This window comes from Leptidea sinapis, chromosome 10 (genome assembly GCF_905404315.1).
Source record: "Leptidea sinapis chromosome 10, ilLepSina1.1, whole genome shotgun sequence".
Taxonomy (NCBI): domain Eukaryota; kingdom Metazoa; phylum Arthropoda; class Insecta; order Lepidoptera; family Pieridae; genus Leptidea; species Leptidea sinapis.
Genome location: NC_066274.1, coordinates 15,371,396 through 15,387,754, shown reverse-complemented (window position 1 = coordinate 15,387,754; position 16,359 = coordinate 15,371,396). Strand labels below are relative to the sequence as shown.

Here is a 16,359-nt window from a genome sequence, read left to right as displayed (position 1 = left end):
CTGATATTAAACTGTTTAAATTGCAGGAGTTAATCATCAGTATATTCAGGATAAATTATTAGTCTCACATCGTAATTTAAACATTATATTCGAACACTCACATTCACTCACACCACTCACATTCACTCACACCAATCACATTCACTCACACCAATCACATTCACTCACACTACTCACATTCACTCACACTACTCACACCACACAACCTACTCACCGTTTCAGTTACTCAATATGGATACGATTTCTTCTTTTCTTTCTATGTAATTTTTTCTTGTAAGTTTTTCTAGTATTTTTCGTTTTTGTCTTAAACTACTTTGTCACATACTTATTGTACTGTTAATAGTATTCCTTTTAATTGGCGTATCTATTCTGTATAATTTTTAATATACTCTTTTCATTTTGTTAGCTGTAAGGAATCATAAATAAATAAATAAATAAATAATTCGCAGTCTGATTGCGAATCGGTAAAAGTGTGCCTAAAGACAATGTAAATTCTCCTTAGTCATACGTCAACTGTCAGTGTCCGAATCAAATATGAACTAAATAAATGTTCAATTGTTCTTCAATTGTCCTTTAATGCAACCTTCTTTGTACAATTTTATACCTGCTGAAGTTCCCCCCGCCCAACTTCCTTTAAAGGAGACATTTAACTCCCTAGTTTTACACTCCTTTTGTAAATATTTTGTGTAAATATATTAAAAAGACTAAGATTAAGTTGTAAATATCATTAAATACTTGTAATAATTTATGTAATTATATTTGTGTATGTCCTTTTTAGTCTAACAGCATGTATATTTGTTTCAGGTATAAAATAAGAAAATAAAACTTGTTTCAATCTTTACCACCGATCACTACCAGTCAAATTAGAATACAAAAATTGGTGGTCTTCTTTAACGTGACATTGGCAAACCTTCCACAGGAGCCATAGTAGGAAGAATAGAATAGAACTATATTATAATATTGACCAAGAATATTATAAGCAACTGGAGTAAATGCGGCAATGTATAGATTCCATATTTCGGCTTTTTTTATACGACCTGATTTGTCTATATTATATTGTATAGAACGTCATTGAGTATCAATCAATGTTCTCATAAACAGGTGCTATATCAGTCATAAAGCAACATTAAACGACCTAAGGACTGGGTGTACTTGATCGCCTTTCAACTGTTTTTCTTAATCTTTGTCACTACTTCCTGTATCATGTCCGTATTTAAAAAAAAAAAGTATAAAAATTAAATTTGTAACCAAAATTTATGAACGATGCAGGACTCGAACCCGCGACCTCTCCAGTTCTGTCCAAGCGCTCTTTCTAACTGAGCCAACTGTTCAAGTACGCATGGGTCGTAAATTTTGGTATATCTTGTTCAACTCTCAGTTTGTGGCTCCATCTACAGGATCTACTATACAATTGATAACCTGCCCAACCCCAATAATTGCATATTAGGAAATTGACTTGAGATGTCGCTCTTTCAATTCTAAGGAATTTGTTATATTTAAATTTTAACCAATGAGCGTTCACATATTTTGATTACAAATTTAATTTGTATAATTAATCCCAGAAATGATCGTATTCCATTAAAAATAACAAATTGTTTAAAAAGTATAAAATTATTTCAATCTTTAGTAGGTACCTAGTGGTAAAAGCATTCATTTTATTATGATAATAATTACCATCGTCAACAACAATACTATAAAATAATTATAATTCACAGAGATTTTCATTTAATTATTAACTAAGAGGTTTATTTTCTGCATCCATTTTCTCAATACCATCTGTATGTAGAACCTCTTCAGAGTCCATTCCTTCCGATATCTCTTGTGTCTTTTGATGTGTATCAACCTGATCAATTAAAAAAAAATATTGTTTTAATTGTAATATAATAAGATACACATTATATTTGCTTAAACATTATTAAGATTCTATATAATCTAACATATATCATCTATTCATTAAAGGCGCTCACAGCATCTCGCCACTGACTTTATCAATCGACAAAGAAACTTAAAAATTAAAATCTAGTAAACGAAATTTAACACATAACTAATTTTAGAAATATGATTGAAATTACTAATTATAAAATGTTTACAAGAAAATCTTATGAAATTATTACCTACGTATCATCTAGCTGGCAGAAAGCTCATTCCAAATACTTCCTTGTGCGGTGTTTCCGGGACGATACGACATGGGTACCTTAAAAAAAACGCGTACACCTTCCTTAAAGACCAGCAACGCTCCTGTGATTCCTGCGGTGTTGCAAGATGCGGTGATCACTTAAAACGAGGTGACCCGTACGCTCGTTCGTCCTCTCATCCCTAAAAAATTTGACCTTTTGTGTAACGTTGAATAACATACAGATGTCTACATAGTATTTACAGTGGATACAGAGAACAGAGACTACCTACTTCAAAAAACAAAAAAGAATGTTAAGTAAGGCGCGAGATTTGGTACACGAGATAGGTTTACAGTAGGTAGCAATTTTCACCGCGAGCCGCTTTCCTCTTTCACCTTCCTTAAAGGCCGGCAACGCTCCTGTGATTCCTCTTTTGTTCAAGAGAATGTGGGCGGCGGTGATCACTTAGCACCAGGTTACCCGTTTGCTCGTTCCTCTTTTTTAAATAAAAAATATACTTTTATTCCTGTTACAGATGGTATATAATATTATCTTAACAATTTGTTGTTTTTAAAGTGATAACCCTCACTTCAAGGATTAATACAAAACCTGAGAGTTGAACAAAGCATACAAGATTTTATGACGACAGAGCACTCGCACGGAACGCGAGGTCGTGGATTCGAGTCCCGCATCGTTCATAAAATTTTGTTTTCAAATTTTATATCACCTAAAAAACATAACAAATTGCTTAGATTTACAAGAGCGACATCTCAAGTCAAAGCGACATCCTGTAGATGAAGCCACAATCTGAGAGTTGAAAATAGCATACAAGATTTTATGACGATACGTCACTCGAACGGTTAGCTCAGATGGCAGAGCACTCGCACGGAACGTCAGAGGTCGTGGATTCGAGTCCCGCATCGTTCATAAAATTTAGTTTTCAAAATTTTATTTGTGTACATATTATCTTTTCATTGTGTATTTGATCGGAATAAAAGTCCTTCCAAACACAAGAAAGCAAAGTAGATTTACATAAACATTACACTTAGGCACCGTTGACTTAATTAGGCGAGTAATGTAAGGTGATTTTGGTCTTATCACATTGGTGCTCGACCCTACAAAGTTAATATAAAAATTGCGCCTGCTTTCCTATACGCGCGCCACAGCCGTGACGAAATAAGTCAGTACGAATAGATCGTACTGTATTATCAGTCCACCGCAATTACGAACCGAGTACGATTTAAAATGAATCTTATTACAGGCAACTAAAATAGCCATTTCTTTGAAAAATGTAATCAAGTAAAACTTCTGTAAGAGGAATACCTCTTTATTCTGTGGCTTTTTTGTTTAATTGAGGTTTTCTACTGATCGAGTTTATTAAATAACATTGTTGATACATAAATGTTTAATTTATTAATTTAATATTTGGCATACCTCAATATTATTAGCTACTGACTCAGTATCCATCGAGTTATTAGTCCTACTTCTACGCTTCTTTATGCTTGCTTCAGCCTCGAATTTTTGTATATAATCAGCCTGATTGACATAGTCACTTGGTGTGCCTTCTAAATACTCCGGTCTCATTTGTATATCTGCAATTGAAATCAGTGTAACAACTTTTAATCCTGTTAATAACAATAATTATAATAAATCATTTGTTTTCTATAAGCTGTAGATAAGCCTTACAATCTAGTGCCTGTGCTGAAACTGGTGCCTGTGATAGGTCGGCGACCCGTATCACAAATCACCAGAGGCCCAGCCCACGATAGTACAATTAAGTCGGTCAATAACTCTTGCCTTAATTAAGTACATAGCAAAGGTCTCATCAAATCTCCACTTAATTTCCTCTACGTGTTTTGATATGATGACAATAGCCAAGTCATCTGCAAAGGCAACAAGTTCTGTATCGAGTGGAAGATCCTGTTTTAATAGCCCATCGTACATTATGCTCCAAAAGAGCGGGCCCAACACTGAGCCTTGGGGGACGCCTCCTGTGATCTGGTATTGGAATACATGATGACGTCCCAACGGGCTGAATTAAATGCATTTTTGATGTCTAAGGTATTAAAATTACATTACATTAAGGTATAACAAGACAGTATTTCTTAGCTAGAGCCAGAGATTGCTTGTTACCCTCTTGGTATACAATGTCTTTGGAGACCACTGTCACATTCTGGTGTACCGATCGGGTGGATGGGATTGGAAATGGATGTGTAGCTTTTATCAAAAGTGCAATTTTGAACGAACTGGTACGATGGGAACTTTCAAACAGCATTAAACTTGAACGCCAACAATGCGTCTGAGGTCATTTACCAGTGGGAGGCTGCTGTTCACAAGGTACCTAGATTGATGACGGGTACTTTAACGGCAACTATTTCTGTCGTGAAGCAATAATGTGTAAGAATTATTGTTTCGGTCTGAAGGGCGCCGTAGCTAGTGAAATTACTGGGCTAATGAGACTTAACATCTTATGTCTCAAGAAGACGAGCGTTATTGTGATGCCGCTCAGAATTTTTTGGTTTTTCAAGAATCCTGAGCAGCACTGCTTGTAATGGACAGGGCGTATCAATTACCATCAGCTGAACGTCCTGCTCGTCTCATCCCTTAAAAAAATCTGGTGTTACAAGATAGATATTTCAACCAAGAAAGGCAAATTAAGACCACTCATTCCAAAAAAATGTGGGTATCCAGCTATAATGAATTTATGAATATTTATTATTGTTTTACAAATAAGTCAGTTAAATCAAGTTTTTTTTTTATTAGCTGACCCGACAGACGTTGTTCTGTATATAATAAATAAAATAATGTTTTATATCATAACATCAAAAATTACTTCGTAAAATATGCACCCTGCTGTCGTAATGAAATTGTTTCACAGCAGAACTGTAAAACCGTGCGTCAATAAATTCTCTCATAGAAATTATGTATGGACACATCAAAGAAAAAACAAATCTGTTGTTTTTATTTAAGTTAGCAGCATTTTCCTATTTATTCACCTTTTAAACCTTCTCTGGACTTCCACAAATATTTCAAGGCCTAAATTTGCCAACTCGGTCCAGCCGTTCTCGAGTTTTAGCGAGACTAACGAACAGCAATTCATTTTTATATATATAGATATTCAATTTTTAATACTCTATTCGATGACTGTAATTGATTCATATGTTTTAATCGATATTAGTAAGTTGTTCGATTCGAAATGCCGTTATGTGGGTAGTCTATGAAAAACGAAAGATATATATTAGATTTTTTTGAAAAAGTGGGGGCATTCCGATCGAGCGTCTAGTCGGAGACAGACGTTATTATTAAGCTGTGCAATTGTTAGTAATTGAGTAAGAAGTATAAGTAGGTAATAAGCAAGAGTGATAAGAATAATAATATAATTGTTGTCACGAAGCAAGCAATTTTATTATACACCAGTAACTTGTGAGAATTCGTCACACAGCATCCATCAACATTCTAAATACTTCACTGTCTTTATCCCACGTTCAACCAAAATCTGGATTAGACTTTCGACATTGGGTAGCAACTTCACTTGAAATATCTTTGATGGCATAAATACGTACCGGGTCCAAGAACTTCGGGTACCATGAATGGAAAAAGCCATCCAACTAGAGGTGTTTCTCCGGAGAAGTATTGCGCTTTCTTGTGATAGAATAACAATCCATCGAGTGCTGGAAACTCTGGATCGGAGCAAGGTGGATACGACGAGAAAAACCTGGAAACAGAAAAAGTTTTTATGGGACTCCACGCGAAAAGAAACCAGTACCTGGGAGGGTAAAGATTATCAGCCGCATTGAAAAAACCATTATTATTATAGGACTTTCATAAACCAATGCTAGGAATATATTTACATAATAGCTGGTGACATATTCGCTTCGGTTCATCTGAACAAATCTTAATATATATAAATTACGTGTCACGTTGTTTGTCCGCGATGAACTCCTAAACTACTGAACGGATTTTAATGGGGATTACTTCATGGAGTGCAGTTTAGTCCAACTTTAGAGATAGGATAGTTTTTATTTCGATTTGGAACCCATAATTATTTTTATTTTCAATAATTGTTTTGTATGGACATATTTTCTACGAGAGAATTTAGTGACGCACGGTTTGACAGTTCCACTGTGAAACAATTTCATTATAACAACATTTTTTACGAAATAATTCTTGATGTTTTGAAATATTATTGGCAAATTCCTATCAAACAGTATTTTTATTTTATTATCTACAGAACAACGTCTGTCGGGTCAGCTAGTATACCTATACATATAAATACAAAATGTCATACCAATATATTAAATACAAATCAATTAAACGCGATACAATGGAGATGCGTATAATTCATCTCGATTTGCATACAATTGACTGATCTTGTTACAAGAATACACATCATACGATTTACCTGAATACTAATACAGGTGGGCCAAAAGAAGTCATCCAATGTTGTTTGGCTCTCATTTTTTTCCAAACGAAAAACTTCGATTCAGTTTTTTGATGAACCTTTAAAATTGTATAGGTCAAGTGAGAAGATGTAATCGGCCAAATGGGCGCCGTCACAATTGATTGCCATACGGGCTCGTTTTATGGCATTTTTCATCACTTTAGCGTAAACTTCGGGCGACAGATTCTCGCACTCGTGTCGAATGCTGTCCTTGGGGGCTTCCAGAGTCTCGGGCTTGTTCACGTAAACACGAGACTTCAAACAACCCCACAAAAAAAGTCTGTAACGGTTAAATCTTGCGGGCCAGTGCGAATCGCCAAAACGGGAGATGAGGCGACCCGGGAACGCCGCCTTCAGAATATCGGTTGTCGCTCACGCAGTGTGTGCCGTTGCTGCGTCCTGTTGGAACCACATGTCCACATGGCAGAAAAAAATCCGTCCACATGGGCCTATAGCGCGCACCGTCCACTGTGGTCGTTTGAGCAGCAGCATTCTAAAAAAAAATGGCCCGATGACTCTTCCACCGTGAACAGCGCACCATGCAGTCACTTTGAGCGGGTGTAATGGCTCCTCGTGCATCAGTCATGGATTTTCGGTGCCCCATAAGCGATAGTTTAGCTTGTTCACGTACCCGCTGAGGTGGAAATGACCCTCATCGTTCATTATGATTTTGGTCGAAAAATCGTCCACTTCTTCCTCGTGATTGAGGATGGCTTGGGCGTAGGTTACGCGCGTTTGGCGGTCGGAAGGCAGCGGCTGATGCACGGACTGGACTTTGTACGGGAACATGTGCAGGTCTTTGACCAATATTCGCCTTAAGGACGTCCGGCTGATGGCTAATTGCGGCGACAGCTCGATAAACTCGGCAACACCGGCGATATTCTCGGCAGAACGGGCGCGCCGAGGCCACCCACTCTTGCTAATGTCTCGTATGGTCCCATACTCTTCAATGTTGGTGGCCAAACGGCGCAGTGTTTGCGCAGTCGGTGTCGGACGGCCGGGGAATCGGCGACGGAATTCGCGCTGCACCAACACCACAGACGAATTGTTACGCAAAAAAATAGACACAATTATTCCGCATTCTTGAGGAATGTACCGCTCCAGGGCTTGTTCACTTGTATTCTGCATCTGTCTAGTCCATAAATGTCAAAACAGATTTGACATTGGCGGCTATTTGCAAAAATGAGAGCATCTTCCAATAGGGTAATTTCTTTTGGCCCACCTTTTACATACTACCACTACCAACACACACAGTTTAGTCATACTTCTACTAATATAATAATTCAAACGTCACTTACATATTTAATGATTGTTTTGTACACGGAACCATAGGTAGCATCTTAAATGCCAGTTCATTCGACTTAGAAACGCACTTAATACCATCTATTTCTTCTAAATAGGATTTCATCCAAAACTGCCTAAATTCTGTCTAAAACATAAAGTTTTCATACAGTTTATACATCTACATATACATATTCTTAAAACAACAGGTCACAATCCATCCTTAAAGAATAGGAACTCACCACCCATAATTATTTTTATATGTAGGTACTACGGTTAACTAGAGTTTAATATAAACCATTTGTTATGTTTTTTAAAGTGATAACCCTCACTTCGACGATGCGGGATAAGCCACAACCTGAGAGTTGAACAAAGCATACAAGATTTTATGACGATACGTCACTCGAACGGTTGGTTCAGTTGGTTAGACCACTGGCACGGAATGCCAGAGGTCATGGGTTCGAGTCCCACATCGTTCATAAAATTTTGTTTTTCAAATTTTATTTGTGTAAATTTTAATATGTTAATGTTTTATAATTGCAAAAAAAAAATGTGTCTCAGTTAAGTCGCCATAGTGAAGCATGAGAATATACAGTTTGCATACAGGCCTAACAATTGAAAGTGGCTACAAGTTGCAGCAACCCATACATTTAGATATATTTTTTTTTATATATAAATAGGAATAGGAGGACAAACGAGCGTACGGGTCAAGTGATCACCGCCGCCCACAATCTCTTGCAAGACCAGAGGAATCACAGGAGCGTTGCCGGCCTTTAAGGAAGTCATACGCGCTTTTTTTGAAGGTACCCATGTCGTATCGTCCCGGGAACACCGCACAAGGAAGCTCATTCCACAGCTTTGTAGTACGTGGAAGAAAGCTCCTTGTAAACCGCACTGTGGAGGACCGCCACACATCCGGATAGTGGGGATGATATCCTAACTTGTGGCGTGTCGTGCGAAGGTGGATATATTCCCAGAAGTGGGATAAATCACTTAAAAATTGCTAAGACTTGATCTAGAATTCCAAGATTGCTTTAGCTAAATAACGCATCAATCTCGGCACATGATTGGACGTAGTTCCTGAAAAACGTTCCAAGCCACAAACATCACATTTTAAGGAATTCGTGTTTAAAGTTTAATAAATATTAGTGTATTCCATACATGTGGGTTGGGCTTCTAAGTCATGATGTAATTTAAAAAGTGACAGTAGGGCTGACTTTTTTTGTCTGTCCGTTAATATGAATCACGTGACCAGTTTTGTGTTCCTAACTCAACTTCGACATGAAATTGGTGTTATGGACTGCAAACTACTAGTAAATCTGTTGATAAGTAATGAAAATTTTGAATAGTAGATGTAGGTAGTATTTGTATAGAATAGTCGCTGTCTGTGCTGCGAAACACATTGCCCACTGGAAATCAGTGTCAAGGCTCAGACCACTCGACATAATATACTGAGTGGGCCTCCGATTGGCAACACTAAAGTTATGGCACTGCAGAGGCAATGTAATTGTCCTATTTAATTCTTTTTAAATCTCACTATGTCTGTGTTATTTATTTTTCATTTCTCATACTCGGAAAGTAATGTTGTTTTGATCTGATTATTGGGTGGAAAATGCTGCTTCCCTCCATAGAGAAGGAAAAACTCATACAAATTACTTCTCGACTAAGGGCCGGAATGAACTTTGAAAATAGAAATGCTGTGAAGAGTTTTATGTAAAAAAGAACTTATTAAAAAAAATGCTGCGGTCATGTGACTTTCTAAACAGACAGTGTGAACTTAGCGCAAACTTCTTTGAGCGGAATAAACCGCAACAATTACGCGGTAAGTTCCATATTTGAAATTTATATAGTCGACATAAATTGGCGGGATACTAATCTGTGCTTAGTTAAATAACTAGTTTTATTTTCCTCATATTCGAAATGAAAAGTAGAGTGTTTAACTCGGGTAAAAGTATCAATTCCTACTCGGACTATAGCCGACCTCACTGCGCTCGGGCGTCTAAATACCTCGGGAATTGATTCTTTCGAACCTCGGTTAACAATCTACTATTTTATTTCTTTTATTATTGTTACATATTATGTTGAAGTTACTTATTATGTAAAGGGTTCCTTTTTATATTATAAATGAAGACTTAGTTTAGCAGTGTTAATATGATGGTAATAAAGTTTATTATTATTTCAAAAATTTACCTCTCCATCCGTCATTGGTTGTGCATTCCATGCAAGAAGATCCAACACGTACATAGTTTTTGTTTCTTTATTATAAAAGCAATCAAGCATGCAACTATGATTTTTCATTCCTGTTCTAGGACTACCTCCTGGCAGTACAGTTTCACATTCAAATCGGAACACGCCATATTTATTAAAGCACTTTGTTACTCCCTGGAAAAGTACCATTAAAATATTTAAAAGAATTGCCTTTTTTTATGGAATAGGAGGACAAATGAGCGTACGGGTCACCTGGTGTTAAGTGATCACGCCGCCCACATTCTCTTGCAACACCAAAGGAATCACAAGAGCGTTGCCTTTAAGGAAGGTGTACGCGCTTTTTTTGAAGGTACCCATGTCGTATCGTCCCGGAAACACCGCACAAGGAAGCTCATTCCACAGCTTAGTAGTACGAGGAAGAAAGCTCCTTGAAAACCGCACTGTGGAGGACCGCCACACATCCAGATGGTGGGGATGATATCCTAATTTGTAGCGTGTCGTGCGAAGGTGGAGCCTGCGTACACATGTACACATGTAAGAAGTGAAACCTGCATTGTTCATGAACCTAACTGCATATGAAGTCCTGGTACATATTGCTACGATGATTTCAACCGCTATGAAAGACATTACTTTCACCACTACCATATTTATGTTCTCTTGGTGTCTATGTACTAATACGTCGTGCGCATGACGTCAGTATATATTAAGGTATACTCGCGTCATACATAAGACAGTCTCTTCTTCAAGTATGATCGCCTGGTACCAAAACACTGTATAATGCTTCCTATCTCATTTTCTCCCACATTAAATCTTATGAATTTATGTGTCTGTCTCTTTTTACTGTCGCGCTGTTTCGTTTCATCGACTTTCAAATCACAATGATGCTAAAGAAATTTTCACTTCAATAAACAATTTGTTATTTTAAAATTATATGCAAAACCAAAATTTATGAACGATTCGGGAGTCAATCCCCCGAATTCTCGGGTTCCGTCTGAGCGCTCTTTCCGACTGAGCCAACCGTTAGAGTACGCTCGGCTCGTAAACTTTAGAATATCGATTTAGCTAAAACAATGTTAAATTTTTTTTTAATAATTTCAAAATATTTAAATCGACTATGTTCTACCGTTAATATTATATTTTTTCACAAATTCACATTTCTGTTAATGTACTTAGTAATTATAACAACGATCTTCAGTATGAGAAATACTCAAAGATTGTACATAAATGAGATGTTTTATTTTTTTTTATAGAAGAGTAGGACAAAGTAGCGTACGGGTCACTTGGTGTTAAGTGATCGTCGCCGTCCACATTCTCTTGCAATACCAGAGGAATCACAGGAGGGTTGCCGGCCTTTTAGAAAAGTGTACGCGCTTTTTTTAAAGGTACCCATTTCATTTCGTTCTTGAAACACTGCACAAGGAAGCTCATTTCACAGGTATGTGGAAGAAAGTTTCATTCTAATGCTGTATTTAATGAACCTTGTATATTTTCCGAGGCTTAACATCATACCTATTAATGAAGCATCGACTGTCTCGACTTACATACATTTCATTGAACTGCATGAAAATCTTGCACATTATCTAAATGATCGGACAGCCTGGGACTAGATTATTTTATAGCGATAGAAATGACTGTACAATATTGTATATTTTTATTGAAAAGAGCGCAAAAAATAATGCTGGGAGAGTTTCTTGCGCATTCTTCTCTCTCAGAGCGCCATTTGTTTCCGAAGCGGTAGTAGTATCTAGTAGTTATTAATAATGACATCAAAAAGAATTCTAAAGGAATAAATTTTGAGAAAATAAATGCCTTTTATGCCTTTATGCCTTTTAACATTTATTTCTCTAATAAATTATTTCAGACACTAAATTTTACCCTTATTCATTCTCTAAAGTAGAAAGTGGCATAAGCTATTTTGAACAACATAATCACAGAGAACAAACAAATGGAAAAACTTTGTTTTTCGAATATAAGTACCACCTAAATATTTTTTATGAGAGGTAATTGATACACCCTGCCTACAATGCAGTGTCACTTAGGATTCTTGAAAAACCCAATAATTCTGAGTGGCACTACAATTGCGCTCGTCACCTTGAGACATAAGATGTTAAATCTCATTTGACCAGTCACCTTCAGACCGAAACACAATAATGCTTACACATTACCTACTGCTTCACGGCAGAAAAGGCGCCGTTATGGTACCCATAATCTATCGGGCAACCTTTGCAAAGGAGCCTCCCACTGGTTAGTAGAAAAGCTGTTATTATATACAGGTAATCCCCCTGACCTCGTAATTCGTAATAATAATAATTAATCACAATTCGTAACAAGTATTTCGAATTGTTTGCCTAGTTTTACTATTTTGTTAAACCTTTTAATACACAAAATTAATAAATCATTTAATTTTGTAAAAAAAAATTGAAGTAGGCGTTACTTTGCGGAAATCCATAATTATCCAAATCCACGAAGACTTGTGCCAGAGTTTGGCGAGTCAACATATCCTGAGGATGCCTCGTGCAGAGGCGAAACACGTGTCGAAATTGTTTAAAGACAAATATTGGCGGAATTAACACTAAAGTAAACTCAAAACATTTGGATAAGTTAATTTTGTCATAACACAATTGAACACAGTGGCTGTATTATATAAACACATTACAGGGATTACTGTCTGGACCAAAAACTTACTTGAATGGCAACCACTAAAACTCTGATGCTCTTGGGACATGGTGTTATCAACCAGTTCTCTTCAAAGTCCTCTGGTTTCTCAATCAGCCACTCCGACAGCATCAGAACATTCTTATATGAATTGGGTGCCTTATGAAAACCGGCCACATATTTATTTGGCCTATATTTAACCTGTAGATACAAAATTTATTAATTGATAAACTGGCTGCTGCCAATGACTAAAAATACTATATAGATTTACAATTATGGATTTTTGTTAGTTAGGCATATTCATAGAATGACTAGGAAGGCGAAATAGCTTTCATTGTCATCATTTCAGCCGGAGGACGTCCACAGCTGGACAATGGCCTCCCCAAAGATCTCTACAACGATCGGTCCTGTGCTGCCCTCATCCAATCTACTCTGGCGATGTTGACCAGATTGTTGGTCCATCTTGTGGGGGGCCTACCAAGACTACGCCTTCCGGTATGTGGTCGCCATTTGAGGACCTTACTGCCTCAACGGCCATCTGTCCGCCAAGCTATGTGCCCTGCCCACTGCCACTTCAGTTTCGCAATTATTTGGGCTATGTTGGTGACTTTGATTCTCCAACAGATATCCTCATTTCTGATTCGATCTCGCAGGGAAACTCCGGCAACTGGCAACACACATTGGTTAAAAACCATTGTCTTCAGACACAGTAGTATTTTTGTAAAATAGCTTTACCCCCTTATTTATAATAGTCTGCTAACTTAAAGCATTGCTAATTCGCACTCTGTCGTCTTCTATTGACCTAAGTCAGAATGAGAAAAAACACTCCTTAGTGGCTGTTTAAAGTTAGATGACCATTATGAATAAGGGGGTTAGTGTTTACCAATTTGTTAAGATATATCATCATTTTCACTTGCTTCTACAGAAGACCTACAGTGTTAAGATAATTAAGTTATAGGTGCAAGTATACTATGCAAATGGAAACGTATTGTATACATAGGTACTTATTGCTGGTGAGTGGTTTTATTTTTACTTCAATGAATGGCAAAGGTACACCCATACAGCCAACATGGGAAATGTGAAAATTACATAATATACCTAGAGCATTTTGACAAATTATATTTTAAAGTTTTTTTCTTTGTTTTTAGTCTAATGATTTAAACATACACTACATATTACCTCATATTTCTATGAACCTACCATACCTGAACAAGATTTAGTTGCCTGTGGCACCAAAAAAATTTGCTTATTTGCCAACATGATATTATAGAAAACATTTAATCATTTATTTTAGAATATATCTATGCTGCTTGCTTAGAGACTGAAATAAACTTGTCAGATTGGAATATTTTTAAAATAATCACTATCATACCTTACTATGTGGTTTAAAAAGTTTGTCCTGTTGAACATTACATACTAGATCCATGAAGCCCCGAAGATTATCCATTCTATTCAATCTATTTCTGAAATAATAAATTTTTAATTTGAAACATATAATGCAATTTCAATAATTTTATTATTATTTATTCAAAATTGGATTTGAGATTATTTATTGACCACCAAAAAGCATCAGATGTGAAAAAAAATGGGCAATAGAGATTCAGTGGGCTTCTTTTTTTTTAAATATAATTTCATTAGAGTAAAATTTATTAATTATATAGCCTGTGGGTGGTTGTTTCATTCCCAATAAGTGGTATCATTATGAAAGTCATATAAGTTCTAGTAAAGTTTTTTAACAATCCTTTTGAATTTCATAACACTTAAGTGAATTTGAAAAGTAACTTGTTTGAGAGTTAATTCCTACCCTGAACAACTTTTTTGTCATTTAATTGAGGAAATCTAAAGTCCTTCTTAAATTATCTTTGTAAAGCCCATAGACATGGAAACACTCAAACAAGAAAGGTCATTCAACAGTTTGGGTGTATGTGGAAGGTAGAATGTTGAAGGTACAAACCAAAAAGTTTATACCCATACCAATTAACCACTTTAGCCACCATCACCAATATCACAGAACTTACCTATGACATATCATATACCTCTCTCTCTATTCACCCTTACCACTTTGACTGTAAACATCATCGTGAACAAATAAACACCACTCTGCTATAATATTCCAGTCACCCGCTCCACATCAGTATCATCAACTAAATGCACACACAACTCAACTAAGATTTGACTTAACATTGAACTTGGCTTATGTGCCGTTAGTCCCATCAGTAATAACTTCCTTTTTTTAAACTGTAACACAACAGTGTAAATGCACTGTTATTTGGTGGTTATAAGTTATAATTGTTTAAGGAGTGTATAATCATCAATTCTTCAAAATTTCAAATAAAAGGTGGAACTATAAAAGGGTTTAATGTATTACCTTTTTTGAAAATCTAATAACTCTTTTCGTCTCTCCTCTTGAGACCCATACTTCCCTCGGTTTTTATAAAGTTCTTGGTGATTATATTGCCCTGATTCTGATGTTTCTGTTGCTTCTAATTTAAGTAGAGCATTTTCTAATCCACCTAGGTCTTGCTCCATTTTGTAATATTATGTTGTTTATCTTATTATCTAAATAATTTCGAAACGAAAAGCTAAGTTAGGCAGCCGCTCAAGGAATCTTCACAATTCTGTAAATCATATTATTCCATAAGTAAATGAGGTCATTTTGTTTCAATAATATTTAGGATTATTCGTGTTCGGTAAGGACGCCTTACTCAAATTTCTTTATTTTTTAAATTTAGATTAAAGTAATCATCTTCATTATTTACTTTTTACAAAGTTGAAAGTAGTAAGTACAAACAGAACCCGAAGGTGTCAGACGTCAGTCAAACTGTCAACAACAATCAACATCAAATCACAAATTAATATTTTGAAATGTCAAGACCCAGAAATTGCCAAGAAATGGCGCCGAGGTGCAATTCTAACAAATTCCTGAAAGAACATACCAACCTCATACGTTATACTTATTTTAGTAACCAAGCAGATACCTAAGTACTAAGCCGAGTTAGTTACTTCTTAATAATAATAATGATTTCTTGATAATAATAACCATCAACTTTAAAGTAAATCTTACCTTTCAGCGTTCTTAGGGCTTCAATTATATTTGGATTGCAATCCGTGCTTAATCAAACACTGTTTGTTTGTTTGCACAATAGTTCTGCCCATTACAATGTTTTTCCATTTTTAAAACGTCGGTCGGATCGATGTAATAGGTGACATACCTACAAAGACTCGGGCGTGTGTCACTGCTTGCTCATGAGTCCCTGCTAGATAAGCCAAGCTGCCGTGGCCGCCACACATATTTAAGTTTATAATACCTATACGGGGAGTGAGACAGGCCTGACCAATTTTATAATGTACTCTGTGGGCCTGACAACGGCTTGGCAATACCCAAAGACAGTGAGTTTGACACTAGAAGTGAAAACTTGTTTACACCGATTGTAGTTGATATCACCGAACCATAGAACGGTCAGATTCGTCCCTCGTACTCCACCGCTGTACCGTACCCCGAACCGTCAAGTGCGAATATAATTCACAAATTGTTACTTGTTAAATAGGTAATTCTTGCGGCCGTTTTGAAATACGTCATAATATTCGTTTTATTATTTGTTGTTTAGTAACAACAACAACTTACATAGACTAATTATATTCCTCATCGATATAATATTA

General features: G+C 36.4%; 1 protein-coding gene across 2 annotated transcripts; it reads right to left on the bottom strand.

The window, feature by feature from the left end:
* Window positions 1-436: 436 nt before the first annotated feature.
* Window positions 437-15,896, bottom strand: LOC126966333 (snurportin-1). 2 transcript variants are annotated; one of them, XM_050810323.1, is made up of 9 exons: window positions 15,764-15,896; window positions 15,068-15,317; window positions 14,072-14,162; window positions 12,730-12,900; window positions 10,027-10,218; window positions 7,854-7,984; window positions 5,678-5,829; window positions 3,549-3,706; window positions 437-1,843 (listed from the first exon to the last, which is right to left on the bottom strand). In XM_050810323.1, exons 2-9 carry the CDS (start codon window positions 15,226-15,228, stop codon window positions 1,733-1,735), a joined length of 1,167 nt encoding a protein of 388 aa, XP_050666280.1. In that variant the 5' UTR covers window positions 15,229-15,317; window positions 15,764-15,896; the 3' UTR covers window positions 437-1,732. The 2 variants fall into 2 exon arrangements, with proteins under 2 accessions (XP_050666280.1, XP_050666281.1); XM_050810324.1 differs by lacking the exon at window positions 15,764-15,896 and adding an exon at window positions 15,405-15,509.
* Between the last annotated feature and the right edge of the window lie 463 nt (window positions 15,897-16,359).

Excerpts from the sequence above, each read along its gene's own strand:
- LOC126966333 (XM_050810323.1), bottom strand. The coding sequence starts at position 15,228 with ATGGAGCAAGACCTAGGTGGATTAGAAAATGCTCTACTTAAATTAGAA. Across the intron at positions 14,163-15,067 it reads TTATTAGATTTTCAAAAAAG|AAATAGATTGAATAGAATGG; the intron begins GTAATACATTAA and ends TTATTATTTCAG. Across the intron at positions 5,830-7,853 it reads ACAAAACAATCATTAAATAT|GTTTTTCTCGTCGTATCCAC; the intron begins GTAAGTGACGTT and ends TTCTGTTTCCAG.